Raw genomic sequence first — 21492 nt, forward strand, 5'->3', positions numbered from 1 at the left:
ACTCTTACTCCAAGAGACATCTGACCACTGATGATTTTGGACAGATGGTTGACAAGATATTGCTACCTTTCTAACCTCTCATTCTGCCTGCTGAATGGAGAGCAGATTGAAGGGGATAATGGAGAAAGCAGGTAACTGCCAAAAGCTTCTACAAAAATCCACCTACATGAGCTGGTGGCTTGGCCCAGCTAACAGCAGTGGAAGTGGTGTAAAATGGTTTGAGCCTAGATATATTGAGAAGTCAGGGACAAACAGCTTTGCTGAGGGATTTAATGTGAAATACAAAAGAAGGAAGAATGTTGAGCGTATTTCCAAGGTTTTTGATGTGAGGAATGGGAAGGATGGTATTGCTTTCCATGGTGCTGAAGAAAGAGGGGGAGAACAGTCCTAGGATTGAAAAGAAGTCATCTCAAATTTCAGCATGCCCCAAAACAATATGGCTGTGAATCCAACCAATAAACAAGCAACCACTAGGCAGGCGATGTTCTGATGCAAACAAAGTATCCACTGAAAGCTTTGTCTAGATGGTTGCTAAGGTATTTTCAAATTCTTGACTGCTTAAATTTGCTTTTTAAGAAGGCATGGGGGATGGGAGAGCATGGAGGTGGTCTCCAGAGTTCTTTAAAATCTCAACAAAACAATTGCCTCAACCTCATTCCACTCCTCAGAGATGGGAAGTTGGATATTAAAGCCACATTTCACACAACTAAATCTGATATGCAAACTTGTCTCTCTCAATCAACCACAGGAAAGTCACACTTGGTAATGACATTTGTGACACACAGACATGTTTGCAGACCAAGCCAGTCCTGCCATTGTTTCTTCTCTCCTTTAGCCTCACAGTGATGAATTACAGCTTTTCCTGCTCTGCCCATCAACAGAGATTTTTTTTTAGCTAAAAAGGAAAAATCCTGTTGGTTAAATAACAGCTCTCAGGAAGATGAACGCTCCCTAAAACAAGTTTTCTTCAGTCGAGGTCACTATGCATTATGAGAGCACTTAATTAAAAGGAGGAGGAAAGGAGTAATATTGCCATACTCCTAGGGCTTGAAAATAAGTCATTTAGCACCTAAAATTGCAATGTTCTCTGCTTTCACTCTTTTCCTAGCTTCATTAATTTTTTTTTCTTCCAAAGTCAGCATCCATCCTCAGAAGCCTTTGTTTCCTGCTGTCATCAAAGCATTTACATGCAGTAATCCATGGCAAATGGGTTCATTTGATCCATAACTGATTTTTCAACCTGACAAGTAGAAACAGATATATTTCTGGAAATGAAAATAAGAATAAAAGGTACCCAGGATAATAGAAAAATATCACCTATTTGCAGAATAAGCCACATAAAAGTTTTCTCTAAAGCAAACAGCAGCATCCCAGATAGTATTGAAAGCTCTGAACCTTTATTCCCAGATGAAAATTCTTCTAAAAACTGGAAATCAATTCACAGATTAGATTCACATAAATGAGAAGGTGGAGGTGAGGAAGGAGAAACGACGAGCAAATAAAAGTGTTCAATGTTTGCTCTGGGAAAGAGACTCACTGAAGACAAGGAAAGGAACTCTTGCATTTACAGGCATTAATCCATGACAAGCAGCACCTCTCCCACAAGCATCTTATTTTTCTAAGATGACTTCCATTCTGCCTCCTGGCCAAAGGTAATGAATGCTATTATTTTGACCTAGGATTCTCTGTTGCCCAAATTCCACCCCTTGATCTTGGGACAGTCCTTTCCTACTTTTTCAGGACTTACTTGAAGCATTGCTTTCTCATGGATGTCCTGACTCAGAGCTTAGACCCTTCTGTGTACTAACAACCTCTCCAAGGAAGGGAGGGGGGTAGAACAAATGGTCTTGAAGCTTCCTGGATGCCACAGGAGAAAGACAGGAATATCAGCTCTGTCAGGAACTCAGTTTTATTTATCTAACATTAGATATAAGATTACAAATACTATGTGAAGTTTTCATCTCCAAATATCCTATTGTGATGACAACTTTCCTGAATTAGCATTTTTATATTGCTTTCTGTTGATGAATAATACCATATCCAATACAAAGAACTTATACCAAATCTTATTCACACAGACAAGTACATCAATAGGGCTTTCTGCTTATAGTAATAATAAAGTACCAGTACTTGTTTTCAACAATTTAATTAAATACAATTAACTCTAGTTTGTTTTGGCAACCTATTAATGTCACCATTGAATATAAATAGACTCATGAAAAGATTATAATTAATAAATCCTTTACACTACTGTAAAATTACTCCAATGCTCTGCTTGCCAGAAATACTTAACAGCATTTGTGAAATATGTTAATGCTGACAGTAAAAAAAAGATAATAAGGTTTTATCAAGAACTCAGCAAGGCTCCTACAAAGCTTTTGACTTCTTCAGCAGAGAGCTAGTGTCTGTTGGGTACGATTTTTAGGAGACTCTGAAACACTAACTGCAAATTTATCAGCATCTATAATATCTTTAATCTACATAGGCTATTCTTTCATGTTAGCCCAAATTCCCTAGAATCTTGAACATAAGAAGCTGACCAATGGAACTTCTTTCTCCTTTCCTAAATTGTTCAATTGCTAAGGTTCACAACATTAGATGCCATGTTGCTTCTGCATTTCCTAAGATACTGTTTTGTATTCACATACACAAAGGAGCATAGCTAAACACATAAATGGTGCTATGGAATGAACATGTAGGTGCCACTGGTCAGTATATACCTGGGGTTTTCCTTTAGGTCCTGTGATTAAAAGGTGATGGGTTGCTATTAAGGACAGACAACACCATCAATTTAGAAGAATAAAACATCTGAAGAAGCATGGCTAAATCATATAAGGTTTTAGTTGACCAGCAGCTCTTTTAAGAGAGTTTTATTGGGATTATATTCCAGTATAAGAGTAATAAAACACCAATGCTGATATGCGGACTGTTTCCCTTTAAGGAATTATTGGTCAGATGTTTAAATAAATTAAACATCTATTAAACATTCTGTTTGGCAACCCATCGACAACACCAAACTCCTTGACTAGAACACCTTCACCAGTAATCACATATGTAACTTGCTGTTGGAAGGGAGGATACTGCAAGTATTGAAAAGTTCATATTGATTTAGGACTCACGGCTATTAGATATTCTAGAGTAGAGAGTATCCATAAAATCTTTTGCCTGTGCTGAGCACATGGATTTTATTATCAGAAGACTCAGATGTGAGCCTGAGTAAATAAATCCAAATTATAAAATTTCTGTATGCATCTTTTTAAGTAATAAAATATTATGGGTGTACGTGTTCATATTAAGCAATCCATCTATCTTATCTTTACTCTGACATTCATATATTTACATAACACAATAACTAGATACCATGTGCTGAACACCTACTTAAATAGCAGGTGTGGAGCACACATCACCTGTATTTATTACTCATGCCTTCTCGAGAGAGATTCCATAAACAGGAGGCCCTATTTTATGGGTGAGGAAGAGGAAGATAGACTGACATGCCCATAATTAGAGCAAGCAAGTATAACAAGGGAAGAAGATGTGAATTCCTGGATTGTATGAGATACCAAGCTGCCCTTATTCCTACAGCCTCCCCAGATCAAGAATCACCAGTGGTTAAAGAGGGTGAGATCTTGTACAAGATCTGCAAGTCAATCAACTCCTTTTTTAAAATATTTATTTTTTAAAAAGATTTATTTATTTATTTATTTATTTGAACGTCAGAGTTACACAGAGAGAAGAGAGGCAGAGAGAGAGAGACAGAGAGAGAGAGAGAGAAAGAGGTCTTCCATCTGCTGGTTCACTCCCCAATTGGCTGCAATGGCCGGAGCTGCACCAATCCGAAGCCAGGAGCTTCCTCTGGGTCTCCCACGTGGGTTCAGGGGCCCAAAGACCTGGGCCATCCTCCACTGCTTTCCCAGGCCACAGCAGAGAGCTGGATCAGAAGTGGAGCAGCTGGGTCTCGAAACAGCGCCCATATGGGATGCCAGCGCTTCAGGCCCCAAGATTTATTTATTTAGCGCTGGCCCCAAGATTTATTTATTTATTTGAAAGGCAGAGTTACAGAGAGGCAGAGGTAGAGAGAGAGAGGTCTTCCATCGCTGGTTCACTCCCCAAGATGACCACAACAGCTGGTGCTGTGCTGATCCAAAGCCAGGAGCCAGGAGCTTCTTCCAGGTCTCTGACGTGGGTGAAGGGGCCCAAGCACTTGGGCCATCTTCTACTGCTTTCCCAGGCCTTAGCAGAGAGCTGGGCTGGAAGTGGAGCAGCCGGGACTTGAACTGGAGCCCATATGGGATGCCGGCACTGCAGGCAGTGGCTTTACCTGCTATGCTAGTGCCAGCCCTATGTCAATCAACTCTACTTGATTCCCAAAGAAGTAGGTAGATGCTACATTTACAGGGTCCAAAAATCATTCTAAGTATTTTATATGCACTCATTTACTCAATAGCTTGAACTATTACTTTTAAATGAATAACATCACCCACCGTGATTGGACAATTGAAATACACAAAAGAACAGCCTGAGTGCAAGTGTTTGGCCTGGTGGTTTAGGTAACATATGTTCTATAAGGAGTGCCAGGGTTCAGTTCATGGCTCCAGCTTCCTGCTGAGACGGGCCTTGGCAGACAGCAGTGTGAAGCTTCAGGTAGTTGGTCCATTCCACAAACATAGGAAACCTGGATTGCCCTCCCAGCTCCTGGCTTCAGCCTGGGCCATTTCAGGCATTCGAGGAGTGAACCAGACGATAGGGACACTTTCCCTCTACCTATTCCTCTGTTTCTCTGCCTCTCAAATAAATAAATAAAAACTTATTTAAAAAATCCAACCTCACGTTTGATCTCAAAACTCAATAGCAAGTCCACGAAAGGCTCTTACAAAGGTGCAAAGTATGTACTGGAAAATGATTGCTCTGGGAGTTATGCTTGTTGACACTTTGTAAACCCGGTCTCTCAAACTTAATAACTCAGTTACAAAAGCACTGTGCTTGGAAGGATTAACAGGTTGAATCTGGGTTCACACACAAAAATATTCCACAATTGATTAACGATGTCTGCAAGGTCATGTTCATAGGAAGAACGAGCTATGTGTCAGGAATTTGTATGATCATCAGGATATTTTCGGAAGAGAAAAAGTTTTTATTTTGATTGATGATAGGAATTGGAAAGGGAAAGTTCAGGTTGGATTCATACACAATTGCTACCCAACACATTATAGGACTATGGGTCCAGCAAGTTTTATTCAAAAGACATCAAGTTCTACTTTTTAGCAGAAAGACATTGATATAAATGATCAAAGCACTTACCAGAAAGGTCAGCCCACTTTACAATATTCTTGATAATTTATAAAGTCTCAACATGATAAATGCCAGAAAACCTTATCAAAAAGTTCAATTGCATTTGGCAAGAATTCTTTTCCAGTGTGCAAGATTTATAACTTCATTTTAAACTTAACAGAAAATCTACACTAAGACTAAGTCTAATAAATGTAGACATATCCTATGCTACTGCTTCCCTGCCTGGAGCACAAAATGGTCTCCAAATTGAGAAACAATAGTCCTGTGAAAAGCACTCATAGGAAGAGGTGCTGTTAAATCTACAAGCAAAGAATGCTCTGAGCTAGACCCATTTGTTTAGCAAAACTTAAGACTAAACCATTATCTGTCTGCAGTACTCAAAACTTCTGCATGAAACAGACCAAGAGAATGCCCAAGGGAAAACAAAAGCCTGGCCTCTGCAGAACAATGTTCTTCATCATAGACATCTGATATGTGATTTCAATTGGCCTGTACTAGGGTGCTGTTATCCCTGAAAGTAATGCTTGTTGTGATAAAAAAAAAAAAAAAAAAGACTAAGATTTGATGCACAATGTAAGATTTCCTCTAACCTTTGTAACTGTTTTCCACATTCCCCGGTGATTTGTACAATGGCAACAAGAGTGCCAACCGTATTAGCAACCATATTGCCAACCAGACATTATATAAGAAGAAATAATACAAATTAGGACCCACATACACAGAAGGAGGCTGGCAAAAATCCCCAGATTAAATGGCCTTGAACAAATCCATTGAAGTATTCTTTAGCATCTTTTATTAGTAAAATGAGCAGATATCCTGCACCCCAACTTATTCTGAAGACTAAATCCAGCAGCAAAATGTTTAGGATCATTCATTCATCTATTCAGCAAGTATTTATTTGACCCTGTCACATTCCAGACACTGATTAAGGCACTGCTACCCTCACATAGCTTGTATCTAATAGGGAAAGCACTGATAAAGCAGTATTCATACGGAAGAACCACTTTTGTTATTACTGGAAAGTGTGGTTCTCTGCACCTAGTAGGTGATCAAGCACATTTGCTAAATATCAGATATTAAAAGTGTTGTACTGTTGGCCCTCTGTATTCCATGGAGTCAATATTTGCAAAACCAATGTGTCTGTACCAAACTTGAACAGAATTTTTTTCTTGTCCTTATTCCCTAAAAAACAGTATAACAACTACTTCTACTCATTTACATTGTATTAGGTACTATTAGTATAGAGATGGATTTCAAGTATACGGGAGGATGTGCAAAGGTTATGTGCAAATACTAAGCTATTTTGTATAAGGGACTTGAGCATTGTTGGATTTGAGTATTCTGGGTGTGGGGTAAGGGAATGTCCTGGAATCAATTTCCTTGGGAAGCGAGTGACATCACTACATTAAAAATAAAAGTTAAGATCTTTTGATTGTCAATTAAAGATTCAGATTGCTTAAATATAATAACCAGTTATCTAAAATCAACCTTGGTGACATATTTTGTCTTTTATTACATAAAAATTATTGAAAAGGAGAAAGGCCTCCTGGGGCGCAGAGAGGCTGGCCCAAGTTCAGCTGCTGCTTCCTTCATAACCAGCTACTGCTGATTGTGCTACTGGCCTCTGCCTCCAACTTACCTAGCTTTCCATCTGTGATCACCAGGTGTATACCAATAAGGCAGCCTTCTGATTACAAAACAGCAACGAAGAAAAAAGTCATGCCTTCCTTTTGGTTGGAATCGTTCAAATATTTCTGTAAGCAGTGTGGGGCCTGCAGCCTCAGGTCCACTTGCTCCTCTGTTATCCTCACCTGCCTCTCATTCTTTGTTCTGATACCTTGGGGCCAAATAAACCACTCATGATCTTTTTGGCACTAGCTGACTTTCTACCCAACCTTGAAAACTCAACACAAAATCACCCCTTCCCAGATTTTCCCAAATCTCTGCTCAGAATGAACTTCTTTTTGCTTTAGGATACTACAGCAGTACCATGTGCAGGTAGAGCCCATATCACAAGTAACTTTACATTCTTTTTTTTTTTTTAAGATTCATTTATTTATTTCAAAGTCAGTTACAGAGAGACAGAGACACAGAGAGCGAAGTCTTCCATCTACTGGTTCACTCCCCAAATGGCTGCATCAATGGCCAGAGCTGGGCTGATCTGAAGCCAGGAGCTTCCTTGGGGTCTCCCAACTGGGTGCAGGGGCCCCAGGACTTGGGCCATCTTCCACTACTTTCCCAGGCCATACCAGAGAGCTGGATTGGAAGTGGAACAGCCAGGACTTGAACTGGCGCCCATATGAGATGCCGGCACTGCAGACGGTGGCTTTACCCATGATGCCACAGTACCGGCCCTGTACCTTTGCATCTTAGACATAGAGTTAGCAAAAAATGCAGAGAAATTAAAAATTTTTGAGGGGCCAATGTGTGGCATAGTGGCAAAAGCCACCGCCTACAGTGCCGGCATCTCATATGGGCACCTGTTCAAATCCTGACTGCTCCACTTCCAATCTAGCTCTCTGCTATGGCCTGGCAAAGCAATGGAAGATGGCTCAAGTCCTTGGACCCCTGCACCTGAGTGGGAGATCTTGAAGAAGTTCCTGGTTCCTGGCCTCAGATCAGCACAGCTCCAGCCATTGGGGCCATTTGGGGAGTGAACCAGAGGACGGAAGACTTCTTTCTCTCTGCCTCTGCCCCTCTGTAACTCTGGCTTTCAAATAAATCAATAAATCTTTAAAAAAAATTTTTGAAAGTAGAATTTTGCAATTCTCAGAGATCAACAATATTGTCTAAAGCTGCATTGTCTCAAAAACCAGCTTAGTTCTCGTGCAGCTCTTAACATTCGGACTAGATTAAATTAAAATTTGTCTCATTTTCTTTTTGTTCTTTAATGAGAAGAATTTTGTGGTACATATTCAGCAGGAGTGGAGTGGGAGTGGCTAAGAACAATCTAGAGATGGCTGACCAGTTAGCTCACATCAGGGGTAGGCCAGTGTCACTCATCAGATAGACAGTGCCTGGGAGAAAGATTGAGAAAGATTCTGAAATCACATCTAGGCTGAGTGAGAACAATCATTGTGACTGATTACTTAGGTCTGTGACAAATAGAAGGCTAGAGATTGGCAACAGGAATGTCATAAATTTGCTCTTCCTTCTTAAGCAATCTTGGGAACTCCTGTCAAAAATTTGCCCTACAAATATTCACCCAATGACCTCGATTCTTGAGTACCTGTCGGGGATGTGGCATCTTGCATTTTCACAGATAAAGAGATGTAAGAAGCCACAAAACCGATTCAATGTAATAAGACCTCATCTGAGAAGCTCCCAAACAGCGTGTAGTTCTGTCTTTGCATCTTACTATTTTATTTCACAGAACAAACTTTTTCTCCTATATGTTACATATTTTTAAATTCAGTATTCTATAAAGGGGTTGGCCTGTGGTTACAATTTCTTCATACAACAGAGGTATTCCAACTTTCCCCACCATAGCACGCGCAGGTGGTGAAACATTTCATTCTTATCTGTTTCTATGTCCCAGTAGCAAAATACTTAGGTAATAAATTCTTGGAAAGAAGCATTTATGAATCACTACTTTTATAGAATCAGATGAACCTATTAATATACTATACTATAAAATGACACCCTATGGATATAAAAATAAAAAAGACATATGTACCATGAGAACATGTTGCAGAGGGTCACAGTGTATAAACAATTCCACAAGTATCAGTAAGCAAGCCAATTTTAGGGTGATTACACAACACGGTTTAGCCATCATAATAAAGAGCAATCATTTCCAAACCACAATTGAAGAATGCCTTAAATTCTAGTCTTAAACAAATATGAAATCCAAAATACGCATCTTTACAAACTATAGAGTTAACCAATTAACCCACAGTAAACAATTTATTATGATGCAACCAAACCAACACTAGTTTATAGTTTAAAAGCAAGGACCACAGCAGTAACTCAAGAGAACACTCAGGATCCCCTGATAACAAATTATCTTTCTCCAAACTATGTGAATTTCCAGTATTTGCATGCAGGAAACCTTACAAGGTTTCCAAGAGCTGGCAGCCAGTTTTCTTACCAGAATACTAAATGGAGGGAGCTCAGTAAACCTTGGTTACATGTCATTTCCAGTAGAATGATCATTCATTCGGTTGGCTAATAAATAGCCTTTATTCTTATACAAAATGAAGCCACATGAAATCTTGACTCATTCACTTAAAAGAACAACAGAATAAACAATCTTGGGTTTCAAGATAAATTTGTAAGTGACTGGTGGGCTGCAGACAGATTTTAAGAACTTCAATAAAGTATTAAATTAAGAGTTTTATATAGGCATCACTATTTTGCCTTTTATTACATTTACTGATTGCTATTACTCCCAAACTGTAACTTAAAAGAAAATGACTTGGTTTTTAGTGGAGGTTCAGAGGAGTTCTCTGATTTGACCAGTGGTTTCATTACAGAAAAGCTACCTGTTTAGCAGTTCCTAACAATACCACTGAGCCGCATACAAGAGACACAGAGATGGAGTCTTAGCCTTTTGGGTACAAGTCAGGATGGAACTGAATCATGGCCATAATTTTAAGCAGACCAAGATAGATGTGCAAAGACGTCCCCTTTGGGCTCCACTGCCCTTACCTCTCTCCGTGCTGCTTACAGAAAGATATTTTATAAATTCATTAGGAACCATAAAACGTTGGTGCTGGAGGTGATCTTTTCTGAGGTTACACGGGAACAGCCTGCAGGTGGGATAGATCCCTTAGTCAAGCTTTCCTTGTCTCACCTGACATTTAAAAAGTGAGGAAATTACACAGAAAATTCTAGGTCTTTGGCTTGCTCTCACATTGGGCCCATCTCAGGCAAAGCACTGAATGCATTGTGGGTGTCCTCGCACATGCATGTGCTGTGGAGTTTTCCCAATGTCTGGCTCAATCTTTTGCTAACTCACTCATTTTGGTAACCAGGAAGGTATCTGCCTAGTCCATCTGTGAAATCATCCAGCAAGGCCCCAGGTAGTCTTAGCAGAAGGTTTTCTTAAATATACAAGGACGATTTTGTTGTGAATCTTGCTGCATCAGATGGATAAATGAATAAATCAGTTCCTTGGGCAGTTTAAGCATTCCTTTGATTTGGCAGAATACACTTCCCTGTTAATGGAATGCATGGGTCACCTCCTTGGAGCTAGAAGCTGCGGTACCAAAATCATTCCTTCCTTCTGACCCACTCAGCTGGAGCCTTGCCATCTGAAACCTTCCCAGAGGTCCCCAAAGCCCCAGCCTGATTCCTCACTCCCATTCAGTATGACAAAGGCTTCCTGGGCTCCCTTCCCACCAGAGTTTGGGTTTTAAAGGATTTATAGTTCTTGCATGGCTAATGCCTAGTTGATCAAATATTTCTTGACTACTTACCCAATGTTTATTCAGTGGGAAGTACGACTCGCTGGCCTGCTGACTCTAATCCAGGATATACTGTTCATTTCAAGAGGCCGGAAGTCTTCCCCCGCAGCGGCGTGGTAGCCGGTCTCAATCTAGGAGCTGATACGCTGCAGGTGTTTCTAAACTTATTCCTCAATAGGCCCATTTTTCACCCACACAAGCAAGAAGTCAGAAAAATCCTTTATATGTATATGAATATAAAGATTCAGTTAGCTCAGGTTTACGCTTAAGGAGGAACGTAAGGAAGCAAGTGTACCGGGAGGAAAGGGTGTAGCGAAGATACAGTAAAGGTAAACGCGGAGAGCTGCATCGGCGGGGCGGTGGCCACACCTGAGGCTGTGGGCGGTCTGATTCCCTGCCAGACTCGGGTGAGACTGGCCGACTCCTTCCCCTCAGCACGCAGGAAGGCATCACTACACCAGGAGGCAGCACTCAGCATCACTCCCATTTCCTGTGACAAAATCTCTGGGACCTCCTTTCTGTTGTCTTTCTCTGGACCTTTTGTATGTAAAGTTGGAAAAAGAGAGTTCCCTAAGCGCTTTAGGGACATGACCTTTGAGGGCTTTGATTAGTTCATACAGATCCTTAATTAAACAAGCTGTCTTCTCTCTACCCTCAAGGAAAGGAGAAATTGCTTGTTTGGTGATATTTCCTTTCTGCTACAAAGATGAAGTAGAATTTTCTCATGATAGTAAAAGATTTGCAAACAAAAGAGGCCTTTTCCAATTTACTCAGTGAGACTTGCTCTTCAGGCCCTCAGCACAACTCTTACTATTTTCTAGACCTACGTGTGAAAAAAGCCAAAAGAAAACTTGATACTGTGATTGAAAACCTGACAGGCCTAATTTTGACTACATATCTAAGATATTGAGCAGATACCCTCAGATATTGAGCAGAGTCAAATATCCACAAAACTTGCACACATCTATATATATTTCTGTCACAGTGACAACTTCTTGTTTATATTACTCATCATTTAAGATACCTACAAATTATCACACACACAAATATACAGCCATGCACACCCATACAAGCATTCAGACACAGGGAGCAACAGCTAAGGGAGAATTCAAGATTTTACCAGAACCTTCATTCCTCCTCCCGTTCGTGATTTAACCAGTATTTCCTGAGCACCTACTACATGTCGACAACTTTAGCAGGAGTGAGAGGTAAAAAGATGAATAATAGCACAGGATTCCGGAATTATCTTGGCCCACACTTCCCCAAACACACGATATGAATAGGCACTGTAGGCGTTGCCCAGATTAAAAAAAAAAAAAATTAGAAAACTGTAGTTAAACGAAATCAGGTTTCTGACCTGCAGATCTTTCCAGAACTTTCAGACACTTACACATGCACTCTAAACCTTCAAGGAGACAACAGCATCAGGTGAGTGCTTCCCTAGGTGTTGTTAATCAACACTTTTTGCCCAAGGAGAACCTCAGTGGAATAGCGGCTAAAGAAGTATCATTTGAGAAATGCTGGCCTACATGTTTGAGTGGATAAGTCCCCGGGAAGGAAAAGGACCTCACAATACTTTCCTACTTCAACTGGAAACATTGATTTCTTTAGTTTTACTATTCAAATGCTCTAGAGCTAATATTTCAAACATATTAAAAGTGTAATAGATGCTCATACCATAAACAAACCCCCAAATGCAGAATTATAAGATGTACAAAGTCTAAGTCATTTCAGCCCTCTCACCAGATTTAACTATAGCCATTGAAAGGATGTGTATATCATTTCTGACAAATTTTTAAGTTCAAATATGATTTTTTTCTCCAAGATAATTTTGAAGCAGAGTATTTTGTTCCCTGAGCTCTTCACTCAGCAATACATCACGGGCACTTTTCCACATGAGTACATATAAATACATCTCATCCCTTGTCATGGCTGCACTGGATCCCACTGCCTGCCTATATACCATGAGTGATTTTACCAAGCCCCTTCTGATGGAGATGAACTCCTTTCTTCTTTTTTGCCCTTAAAAACATTGCTGCAGTGACTATACCTTAACATACATACGTCTTTTCATTTGTGTCAAATCATCTTCTTAGTATAGACATCTAAAAATGGAATTCTATGTCCGGATTTGCACATTTTACATTTTAGGAGACACAGCCAAATTGTTTTCAAAAATGGTATACTAATTTTGGTGTACTTAAACTTTGAGATTTTTTATACAGGGTTTAAAATGGAATGGTTTAAAAGAGAGTTCAAATATCATCTTAGATGAACTTTAAGAAACTGACAATTGCAAGCTAAGGTTCATTTGTGCCACTTACATTTTTGCTTGCAGGAAAGCATAGCATTTACTGCTTTTGACTGTGAATTGATGCCACAGACTTGAGCTCAAATAAGAGATTATAGACCATTGTAATAAGTGTCTGATTTGTTCAAGCATCAGCAGGAACTATTTACTTGTCTTTTTACTTGGTTTTGATATTTTGGGGTCTTATCAAATGTTCCCAGCTACGCTTTGACTCAGGTGCTCAATGGATTATCACTAGCAACAGCTTACACCAAATAACAACCTGTCTGCTGGAATTCTCAGGCCAATGCACTACACTTAGCAACCTAGCACTGATACACACTCTTAAAAAGTCCATATCCAACCACTGCGGTTCCCACCATTTCTTTACATTAATGTTATAAAGCAACCAATAAGAGTAAGGCATTCAAGAATGTTTTGTAATTATTTTACAAAAGTATCTTGCTTTAAAACAGATGGTGAAGTTCAGTGTGTAATAATCAAGTCATAAATGAATACCTCTAATATAAAAAGGTTGTTTAATATACCTTTAAATCTTGTCAAGCATAAATCGCATATATTTATATATATATATACACCCCGTCACTAAAATTGTAGTGACTCAAGAAAAAATGATTCATTAGACACTTACAACTTCTTGCCTCACTTAATTATCTGTATGATTTTAAATTACTGAAGAACCACAAAGATCTTTTCTTGCTAAAGAATTCTCAAATGATCCATATTTTTTTAAGTTTCAAAGATGTCCCCCCACACAGAAACACCCACACATCCAAAATTAAGTAACCATTAAAAGTGCTGCCATAATTCATAAATCATAAGAGAGGCAAAAAACTAATCTAAATTAGAAAGTTACATTTGGCAAACCATTCATCCTTTTTTTCACGTGTAACATAAAAACCAGTGATTATAAAGAGTTGAGGCTGTCTATTTTAATCACCTTAAACAAGGAAAGATGACTTTTAAGGTATCATTATTTAGTCTGTCTTTAAGCATCATTCCTATTGCTTTACTATGAAGACAAAAGCCCACATATCCTTCACATTGTTATGGTAATTTCCTATATCATTTCCAAAATAAAAACCTGATCTAGCCAAATATTAAATTATTGAAATTATGAATCTGTTCATCTACCGCCCATTTTACTCTGTTATGTAATTTTAAAATTCACTTTCCATTGATTGACTGTTTTAATCTTCCTTAACTGGTGAGTAACTGAAAATAAACAGTGCATTTCTAATACTATAAATATGAAAAATAGGGAGTACTTGGGGACTGCAGGCAAATGCATTAAAATCAGTCAGTTTTCTAGTTAACATTCTCATTCTGTTTATGTACAAACCCACCGCACTGAGGAGACAGATCACAAATCCACGCCTCACAAAAACGTTGTCTCCATCTCATGTTATGACAGCAGGAATTGGCCCAAATCTCTAAGCATTGCCCCTAAAGGACCCTGGCAGACTGGTGCCATCCAGGTGCCATCCACAATCTGAACAAGGGGAACAGCGCGTCCAATTCCACTCATCTGTCAGTGTGGTGGATTATTTCTTGAGAGACTGAAATTGCTGCTTGCCATTGGAACACCATCAATCTTACTGCAGAGGGGACAGGGAAGCTGGCTCTAAGAGGCTGGCCAGGGACACCCAGAGGGCCGGGGGCGGGGGGGGGGGGAGGGTTGTGGGGGAGGGGAGTGGCCTTTCCTAAGCAGGTGAGGAGGCAGCTGCAAAGTCTCACTCTCCCTCCATCCAGAGTTCTGAGTGACAGATTCGTCATTTCCCACATTTCCCGGATACTTGCTATGCACGCAGGGTTGCCTGCTCTGGCTTTATGAAAGAGGCGATTTTTCAAGCTTAGGCAAATGTGGTGAAGCTCAGTGTCTGCTGGCCTCTCATTTGTTCTCATCATGTCACTTGTTTTAACTGATCAGAGAAAATGAGATTATGTTTTTCCTTTTTGCTCATTTATCCAGCTATTTATTTATTTATTTATTTGCTCACTTAGGGGTGGACTGCCACAGATAACTGGCCCTGATTTCTCTCGTTTTCATACACATTTCATTAGTGTCCCTGAAGATTTAAGACCCACCAAGGAAAAACGTCACAACTCTCATCAAAGAAAGCATATTTTTATTCTGGAAATCAAAACAGAAGATTGCATTAAAGAGTCCGACTGAAATAATCTAGAATATTGCTCTGATCAAGATGTATCACTTTAATCTCTGCAGCTATTGTTGGAAACCCAAGAAAGTTGAATAAACTTATTACATAGAATCATTGGACTTTCAGTTTAATATCATTTTAATCTTTCTGCATCTAGAAGGGACTGTTTATGGCTTCCTTCGTTTCAGCAACAAAGTTGAGATGGGTCTCAAATGCATAAGCACTATGGGTTTAAAGTAGTGTCAGGTCTACAGTGGGTCAGCCATGCATGGCTGATAACAAGCAGATACTAAGGAAGACACTGGTGGAAATAGATAATTAAGTTCAATTTTGGTCAGCACAGGATGAGGTGCTTCTCAGTTAAGAATCAAGAGATTTTTTAGTAAGCCCTACGAAGACGTGAGTTTACTTATTAAAAGTAAAATAGTCATTATTCCCAACCAAAAAAAAAAATCCATGTATTAACTCATGAATAGAAACAACCTATGAGAAAGCTTATTGCACACTGCACTGTATCTATTTCACAATTATATGCATTGCATGCAAAATAAGACACACCCATTTGGTGATATATTGTAGCCATATACTACATGGTTTACAAAAGTAAAGGGCAAAGGCAAAAAAAAAATCGTCTTGGCTATGTGGCTTATTAGCTGTGTACATAGCAAAACTTCATTCATTCAGCACCCCTGACTTAGAGGTCTGCAGCCTGCTTTACTGGAGAACTACAGCCGTTCCTGTTCCTGACATTTAGCAAGAACTTGACAATCACAGCCACTTCTCACAAGTTCTTTTATTCACACCTTCACCCTCTCCCCCAAATTCAGGATGGGGAACTGGGCTCAGAGCAGCAAAATTACCCTTCGCAAGGTCATGTCACCAACGTTAGGTGACACAGAGACCTGGTGGTGGCCCAGCCTGAACTCTGCCATGCGCCCCTCACCACTTGTCACTCGCCAAGGCCATTTCTGGAGAGAGAGTTTGCAGTTCCAAGGCTCAGGCCCACGTACTGAGATAAGAAAGGTTTCCATAAATCAGGAAATGGTCACCTCATGCACAAACCGGGCCTCTCCCCGTCCCCCTACCCCCACCCCGTGGTCACCGCTCTGAGGGCAAAAATAAACCTTGCTGATGCCAGGGCTGTGTGTTCTCAGCCAAGTCACTCAGCCTCTCGGAACTTGTTTCCCGGGCCAAAGCGGGGAAGTGACACACCCACTGGCCCAGGGCTAACCCAAATAACGGGATTAACCCCGAAAGAAACTGGCCTATGGCTCCTGCCGCGACTAAAGCTTTTCACGACCCAGCCTATTGGGAACTACAACGAATACAGGTTTCGCCCGTTATCCGTATGGCCATGGAACCAGTGAAACTTTTACCAGAATACATTGGCGACTCGGTGATTGGAGGGAACGCGGAGACCGCCAAGTCCACGTTCGTTTCCCTCCACCTGGAAGCTCCGGGGTCTGGCGCCGGAGGCTGAAGCAGAGGCGGGCGGCGCGCGGAGGCGGAGCGGTTTCCATGCCCACCTGCTGGGGTACCCGCGCAGCCTCGTCTTCCCTCCCCGGCCCGGGGCGTGGACACCGTGGCTGCCGGGGCCCGGACGGAGGCAGTCCCTGGTCGAACCCCCACGCACGGCCGCCCCCGCCACGGCTCCGGCGCGGAGCAGCCTGGCGCGCCTGCCGGCAGCGCGGAGCGGACACGCCGTGGACAGGGATCCGGGCTGCTCCTCAGCCGAGCCTGCCTCTTGTCTGGAAGCAGAGCCTCAGAGGCTGTGCCAGCGGCGGCGGGGGTGTTGCGGGAGGGCTGTGCCAAGGAGCCGGGAGCCGCACAGCGGGAGGAAACCCGGCTCCCCAGGGGGAGGCCTGGCCGGGACTGGACACCGGGAGTCGCTCGGAACTGGGGGCGGTGGGGGTGAGGGGTAGGGGGTTCCAGGCGCGCCGCTGGTCCCGGACGCCAAGCTTGGGGATCGGAATGGCGGGCGGGGGTAGGGGTGATAGTGATGGGTGGAGTAGCCGGGAGGTGCAAAGGCTGAAGCTAAACAGAAACTGGCAGGAAACCTCCCCCTTTTCTGGGAGCGACACGAAGGAGAAAGCTGGACAGGTAACAGAAGCAGAGAAAGATCCCGATGGAAGACAGAGGCCACAGCAGGACAGGACTTGGAACGGAAAGACGCAGAAAGCAAAATGCATCCGAAACGGAGAATTCAATATAGGGAACATCAGAAAAGAATCAAGCAGGAGCCGTCTTGTCCTCGCAGCTGCTGGGGGGAGAGGAAAGAAAAGCCGCTGGAGAGAATGCAGGAAGAAGAGAAAGGAGAGGCGGCCCGTTAAACCAGCAGGGCATAGTAAGTGCCCTTTTCATTTGTTTTGCACTGACAACTTACTTGCCAAGTTTGTCAGAGCCTAACACTTTCCCGCAGTCCTTAGGCACATACTGAGATTATGGTCCAAAATGCACCCCAAGCACAGACAGGCAATGATGGTGGCTTTGCCTCCCTACAAATTCCTCAAGTTCTGAAAGTTACCCCACTTTTTTGCAGAATATTCTGCTATTGGCTAAAGCATCCCGGAACCGATGCCTTGGGCTTTTCAGGGATGGAGAAGTGGGTGGGGAGGACTGTAATAGAAATCCCTCCAAGGTATTTTGAGGCACACCCCTTCCCCCCAGAGCACCCAGCCAACAATATATCTGGGAATCCAAAGGCAAGCTGCCGGCGGCGGCGCCCAGCCACTTCCTGTCACTTGCATTCAACCATCTGTTAAGGAGACAGCGGTGAGACTGGCGGAAGCTGCAGCGGAGCCAGCTCCCCACTTACCTGGTCTGTGCAGGTGGTGCTGCTGGAACGTGTGCTGGAGAGACCCCTGGCAGAGCAGCAGTGCACAAGCACTTATCCACAAGTACAGGACCCACGACATCGCCGACACCATGGCCATCCTCTAAAGAAAACATTAGACAGAACAGGTTACCCCTGCCTCAAGCCCCAGCTCAGGAAGGAAGGAAGGGCTCAGACGTCATGTTCTTGATGACTTCTCGGGCTAGAATGAATGCTCAGCCGAGGTCATGCCACGAATCGGGGTGGAGAGAAAGCCCATTCCAGGAGGCGGTACATTGATTTTTCAAAATCTGGATCACAAAACTCCAAGGATCGCCAAAAGACAAAAATAAACTTTGGGACCCTTGATAGTTTTGGATCCCTGTATGCTGGCTAAAATTTCTATTTTATACAAGGTTCCTTATCGTTAACCCAGACAGTGGAAAGCTGCAAACTCCTATTCATTCTAACTTCATTGCGAGTCTGACATAAGCCTGGAAGGAAAGACTTTTTTTTTTTAATTCTACAGTCATGAATTTTTAATTGCAAGGCTGTCTTCTAAACTAAGTAATCAGTTCTCAGAGGCATGCTATCATCTCCTGATAGAGCCGATCCTTTTGGCTGGACTTAAAATTCAGAAGGCATTGTCTTGAGCCAGAATGAGTTCCAGAGGCAAGATCTATGCTTCTGTCCTAGAGTGAGCCACAATTTACAATACTGCTTTGCCTCCTCAGACTCTGTGGCAGCATTTTTTGCACGGTGTTGATGAATATGCATATACAGGTGGTGTGTGTATTTATGGATGAACATATACCTTTTCTCAGGCAGTGAAACTTTACCAGTTCTTAGCTGCACCTATGAGCATCTTAGCAGCCACAGAGGCTCAACTGCGCTCCATATTGTCCAATTCCTTAAACAACACCTTCTGCTGCATTTCCTATTGCCAAATTAATCAAACTTGAGGCATCATCCTTACCCAGCCAGTGGTAAGGAAGCATTTTCTACACAAGAATCCAGGCAACTACATGCTTTTCTCTTGGGTAGACAGAGAGCTTTAGAATCAAGACTGGGCTTTTCTGTCCCTTTCCACTGTCAAATCATCCCCCTTCAAGATTTTCAATTACACATCCGAAAGCTACGAGTCGCCTCCCAGCGTGGCTTCTTGATCCATGGAAACTGGTATTCTTGCGAAAGCTGTGATGTTCAGAAAGCAAAAATATACATTATATATGTACATCTGCACATAATACAGGGTAATTTGTGGGTTTTAGGAGAGCCTCATCATCTTTGAGAAGGGTTTAGGACTATAATAGACAAATGGTGACAACTACAATTAAGTGCAAAGTAGAAAAACATTATTTTCCACAGCATGGTGCCATTCAAGCCCCAGTCTGTGAGGGACCCCTTGCTTTCTAATTAGTTTCCCTGGCTACTGTTTACTTTTGTATACAACACACTTGGCTTCATTGTTTCCAGAGCTATCAGGATAACACACACATTTGCTACAACAGAGAGAAAAAGCAACACTCCTCCTGTGAATGCATTCTGCAACCTTTTCAGAACAACCCTACAGATTAGAAAAAAGTGTAGATTGACTGGGACATGCATTTACTATTTGTGAGTCACAGTTAAAATGCCCCGGGAATTATTAATCGAAACTTGAAAAAAATCCTATCCCGATCAAAACTGAACAGTTCTTCAGTGACTGCTTCCTCGTGTTCCTTTCCTCACCCACAAAGATCTTAGCACCCAAGAAGATTACTGTGATGTGGTGTTAGCAGTATGCCCCTCTCCCATTCCCCCTCCCCCTTTTTTTTTTAATTGCACTTTCTTTCATTCTTAGCCTTTGCTTCCGAGGCTCCTGCATTTGGCTGTCACAGCTCCTTCTCTGACCGGGAGGTTGTCTCAATGTTAATAAGTGTTCTCCCCAAATAATGTAGCCAGCCTTGCATAGTTCTCTGGGTTTCACTGAATCTGCTTTCTGCACCTCCAATCCGTAAAGAGACTTCTTACCTGAAAAATCCAGCCAAGAGAAGAGTACTCTATTAGTGTTCATTGGAAAGCTCTAACACTTTTTAAAATCCATCTGTGTCACCATTTGAGATTTACAAAAGAAAGAAAGAAAGAAAAAAAGCAGATTCCCAACAATCTTCTTTATCAGGATTTAAATATCTGTTTTCTTCTTGCGGTCCTATTTCCACAGTAAAGAAGACATCAGGTTCATTCAGACTGTATTGTCAGAAAAGGAGCCAGGGTTTCAGCGGTGGAAACCTTGTCATTTTCACCTTTAAATCATCTCCTGGCGTCACCTCTGCGTGCCGAGACCTTTGAAGTGGTGGTGAGAGAATGTGCAGTTTCTTGCTGGGAATCAGCTGAGTTACGGACAGACCGTCCCCACTCCAGAGCTTGCGGGGCAGAGTAAGGCAGTGCCGCGAAAAAGCAAGGCTGCTGAACGGTGCTGTAAGTAGCAGTAGTCTGTTTCAATACATCCCTCCTCTCTAAAGTATCACATGTCTTAAAGTGACATTACCCTCGATTACAGCACAGCGAATTGCAATACCTGCCCACAACTCTCCAATAAGTCAAGCAGTGCTTTAACCCTATATGGCCTGAGGGATTCTGTTCGAAGTTTTACTGATGCTGTTCATTTGCCAAAAGCATATAGAGAGGAAAGCGGAAACAAAATGGATTAAAACAAAAAACATCCTGCAAAATATTGATAGTGTGAATGGCGTTAGACTTCTAACAGTAAATAGGAAAGTGAAATAGAAGCCATTTCTTCTCTCTCAGTGTTCTTTGAGTCAGGAAGTTAAACAAAATTATTGTTAGGTTTATGCCAATTGCAGTCTGTTGGTTGTTTTGGCAGCTAAATCTGAGAATAAAGCAGGGCTACAATGAGGATGTTTATGTGCACAACCCCAATAAAAACCTACTGAGTTTCTGGAATGTGTTTCATAAATGAACACATATCATTTTCATCATTGGAGACTGAGTTTCAGTAAAGAAATATGCTCAAAGATCTTTTAAAAATTTTTTGCCCTCATTCAAATAGTATGCTGGGGTATGGAGGGGAAACACTCAGAAGTTCAGGATCTTTTTTTTTTTTCCCTAGTACTATGGTCTGAACCCTTTCTTCTTCAGAAGAATAGTGGGACTGTATCTGGGCTTCAGTGATGCATATAAGATGACCTAGTTTTCATTAAAATTTTTTTTATTATTTATTCGAGAGGCAGAGACAGATACAGAGAGATCTCATCCACCAGTCCACTCCCCAGCTGGGACTGGGTCACGCCAAATGGGGATCTGGGAACACAATCTAAGCCTCCCATGCAAGAGGCAGGAACCCAATTATTTGAGCCATTACTGCTGCAAACTAGGGTGCCCATTAGCAAGAAGCTGGTATTAGGAATTCAACCCAGGTCCTCTGAGGGAGGATGTGGGTAGTTTAACCACTGGGCTACACTCCAGCTCCTAGTTTCCATTGCTAGATTGCACTATAGCAGTTAT

The 21492-nt window shown here is 41.8% G+C and overlaps 1 protein-coding gene across 2 annotated transcripts in view; it reads right to left on the bottom strand.

Moving 5' to 3' along the window:
• Positions 1-20486, bottom strand: part of TAFA1 (TAFA chemokine like family member 1) — a 568835-nt gene extending 548349 nt beyond the window's left edge. Inside the window, exons 1-2 of one of the 2 annotated variants that reach the window (XM_051852227.2) lie at positions 19999-20486; positions 17989-18109 (exon numbers count right to left, since the gene is read on the bottom strand). In XM_051852227.2, the coding sequence (XP_051708187.1) occupies positions 17989-18106 (118 nt within the window). In that variant the 5' untranslated portion in view covers positions 18107-18109; positions 19999-20486. The remainder of the gene's footprint in view (positions 1-17988; positions 18110-19998) is intronic. The other variant, XM_002713298.5, reaches the window with a different exon arrangement.
• Positions 20487-21492: the final 1006 nt, after the last annotated feature.

Source organism: Oryctolagus cuniculus, chromosome 10, assembly GCF_964237555.1.
Source record: "Oryctolagus cuniculus chromosome 10, mOryCun1.1, whole genome shotgun sequence".
Lineage (NCBI taxonomy): Eukaryota > Metazoa > Chordata > Mammalia > Lagomorpha > Leporidae > Oryctolagus > Oryctolagus cuniculus.